At 39.9% G+C, this 3,043-nt stretch overlaps 1 protein-coding gene across 1 annotated transcript; it reads right to left on the bottom strand.

Moving 5' to 3' along the window:
• Positions 1-671: 671 nt before the first annotated feature.
• LOC121964496 (amyloid-beta A4 precursor protein-binding family B member 1-like) lies at positions 672-2,678 on the bottom strand. Its single transcript, XM_042514701.1, has 4 exons — positions 1,518-2,678; positions 1,319-1,403; positions 1,134-1,214; positions 672-968 (listed from the first exon to the last, which is right to left on the bottom strand). Exons 1-4 carry the CDS (start codon positions 1,527-1,529, stop codon positions 778-780), a joined length of 369 nt encoding a protein of 122 aa, XP_042370635.1. The 5' UTR covers positions 1,530-2,678; the 3' UTR covers positions 672-777.
• Between the last annotated feature and the right edge of the window lie 365 nt (positions 2,679-3,043).

Here is a 3,043-nt window from a genome sequence, read left to right as displayed (position 1 = left end):
CTATGTGGTGAAACATTAAAATACTGTAAAACTCCATCTCCATCTTGAAATAATATTAAGCTCCCAACAGAAAAAAAGCACAGTTGACAGGAGGATTTTATTTTGTAGGCCAACCCGGCAGTTAGCGTCGCCCTGGATCTCTAAACAAAAAGCCAATTGGATGTTTCCACTGGTCTTTGGTCTACTGCAGGAAAAAAATCTGTGGCAAATTTTTGATCAGCAAGATAATCTTTAGGAATGAACACCACTTTTAGGATTTCTGAAGAATAACTGCAATCTCCAGAAGTAAAAGACTACAGGCTATCACTGAACAACACCACGGTGGCATGACTTCAATGTCTCCACGACAGCAGGGCTGTTAGGTTGTGTTCAGCGTGATGACGTTCTGGAGTTAGCCACATGTTGGCAACCTCCTTTTTTAAGACAAAGGCTTCAAAATGCACGAGTTGGGAATTACTGACGTTTTTTTTTTTGTTGTATTAAAAAAACGAATATTACTCAAGTTTGTGTTAACCACAGACCTTGTTTCTGGCATTTAACCAAAAACCTATTAAAAACACCATCTGACTTCAAGACGTGGAAACCAGAAGCCCAAAAAATGCTAACTCATTTCCAAGTTTCAGACTCACTGATGCAGCACTTCATGACCACTCTCATTTTGGAGTGTTAAAGCTTTAGGGTCATATGAAGAGCAGGTCATATTAAAAGTGCATGCTGAAAGTAATGCATAAATATATTACACTGACATCCCTGTGAAAGCCACATCATGACGAAACGTCAGCCCCTGACGTGAAATAACTGAATCTCCCTCCTGTAGTTTACGTCATTCTCGTTCGGTTTGTTGTCTGTTACCTGTTTTGAAAGTATTGTGAGGGTGGCTGGTGCGATATTCACAGAGACAGGAGTCCAGTCGTTTTTATCTTTGCTATTAACTGCTGCCTCGAGCGCATCATTGATTATATCCATACCTGAGAAAATACAAAGGAGAAACAAACAGGGCACATTATACAATACATTAAATTAATCACAGAAAATCAGAACTGTGATCAAGACACAAAATGTATAGCTAAAATCTCATGGCACAAGCAGCTTAAGTAATTGCATAAGTCATATATGTGAGAGTGTAATCTTACCAACTGGCTTGGACACAGCCTCACAACCAAGGTAATAAACATGGAAGCGCTGGAAGAGTTCATTTTTCGGAGCAGGAAACTCTGTTGATTAAGAAAGGAGGAAGAATTAAAAAATGATCTGTTTCCTCACTTTGAATTATGAGAATATTCAAAGTGTGAGAGGCCCTGAGAGTTCTTAGCTTCACCTTCAATAGGGATGACCACTGGGTTACTCGGGTCAGAGTTGAGCCTGCTCACTCCTGGCTTGGTCGCCTTTCTCTCCATCATTATCTAGAGTCAAGTTAAAGGCAAGAACGTGAATTTTGTGTCAGAAATGCACGAGTTATTATGAACCTAGATGAATTCATAAAATGAAACAAAATAATAAATCCAATTGTGGCTGACCTTTGAACACATCTCATGCAGGCTTGTAGCTATGTTCTTGGCAGGTGAGTCACAGCGGAAAACATGACACTTCAGGACCTGAGTCAGGTTGTCTCGAGCCACGTAAGCAAAATCCCTGCAGGTGAAATCAAATAGAAAAGGTCAAATTCGCATATTAAATCATTAACAAAGCATAAACGCGTGAGCCAATTTGGACAAATATATGCTTGTGATCACATAAAACACACACAACAGCACAAAACAACAATTATATATAACAGACTTAAAACGATAGTAATCGGTAATGTGTACCTTTCCCTGTTCATGATGGAAAATGCAGCATGAGAGAGAAAACAGGGTTGTTAGAATACAGTGAGACGGGCAGCAGGCAGAAACAGTGTGCAATGCTCTCAGTAATCCAGCAGAGGACAGCAGCGTGCAATAAAACGAGTCGATGCAGCAGCACTATGTGTCTGTCATGGCAGATTTCTTTAGGAATACCAAGCCTCTGAATCATGGATGAGTCATCGCTGCAGGAGGCAGTACCTTACTTTAAATGGGAATCAATCACTAAAGACAACAGGATAATGGCAGAACATTAAAGGAAGTGAGAAAATCTGTCTTCTTTGTCACAAGTCAGGAAGGACATTTAAAGATACACTATGCAGGACTTCTCTAAAAACGAATGAATCAGTAAAGTGTGTATTGGTGTATTTTTCTGCAGAGACTCTAACAGTGCTTTACTATTTCTTGTTTTATGTGTTTGAGACGTTCATGGCCAACTACTCCCACAGCATTTAGGTGAAGTCAGGGCTTTTAGAAAAAAGGTAGTGATCTGGTGCCAGCATGTAAGCAGCAGGCATCCAAATGACGAAGCCCCAAAAATCACGCAAATTTGGCAAGGCAATGCTAAATGATAGTGCACTGGGGTTGGCTGGCTTGTCTGGCTAATAGGTTAACACACAGCAACCAACAATCCTGCACAGTCTAACCTTAACAAACATTAGGCAGGTTTCCATTAACCCTCAAATAACGCAAACTGAAATTGCAAATATAAAATACGCCTAATGAAAACAAGTCAAATTAGAGAAAATTTTAGCTTTTATGCTCGCTTGAGGTGGTGTTCCAGGTGATTTGAAAAAATCACTTTTATAAGATCGCTTTTATAAGTCACATGATGCTATGACTATGCTCTTATTGGTAGGAACTGGCTCCCTCAGGCAGGATGCAACAGCAGCTACAAGAGGTGTTACTGCATCGCAGTACTCAACTCAACTCAAAAGTTGAGATATTGCGTTTTTTCATCATCGCTTGCATAATATGCCTACATCACCTTCGATTGGAAACGATGACGGTTAGTGCGGTGGCTGCAACACAAAAAAACCTGCTAATGTTTTAAACATCCATCGCCATGCTTCTTATCATGAGAGGAGAATTCACACAGCATCACTCAGTGGAAATGCAGCCATCTCATCTTTGTGTTTTATCCACATTTTGAAAATACAGCTTAAGTTTTGTGTAAATCTGTTATGGAAACCCAAATATAG

The sequence above is a fragment of the Plectropomus leopardus genome, unplaced genomic scaffold, assembly GCF_008729295.1.
Source record: "Plectropomus leopardus isolate mb unplaced genomic scaffold, YSFRI_Pleo_2.0 unplaced_scaffold15784, whole genome shotgun sequence".
Lineage (NCBI taxonomy): Eukaryota > Metazoa > Chordata > Actinopteri > Perciformes > Serranidae > Plectropomus > Plectropomus leopardus.
The sequence above is the reverse complement of the archived record's forward strand: the minus strand, read 5'-3'. Positions and strand labels throughout refer to the sequence as shown.

Coding starts and splice junctions, on each gene's coding strand:
- LOC121964496 (XM_042514701.1), bottom strand. Junction 1,215..1,318: donor AGTGGTCATCCCTATTGAAG/GTGAAGCTAAGA, acceptor CTTAATCAACAG/AGTTTCCTGCTCCGAAAAAT. Junction 969..1,133: donor GGCTGTGTCCAAGCCAGTTG/GTAAGATTACAC, acceptor GTATTTTCTCAG/GTATGGATATAATCAATGAT.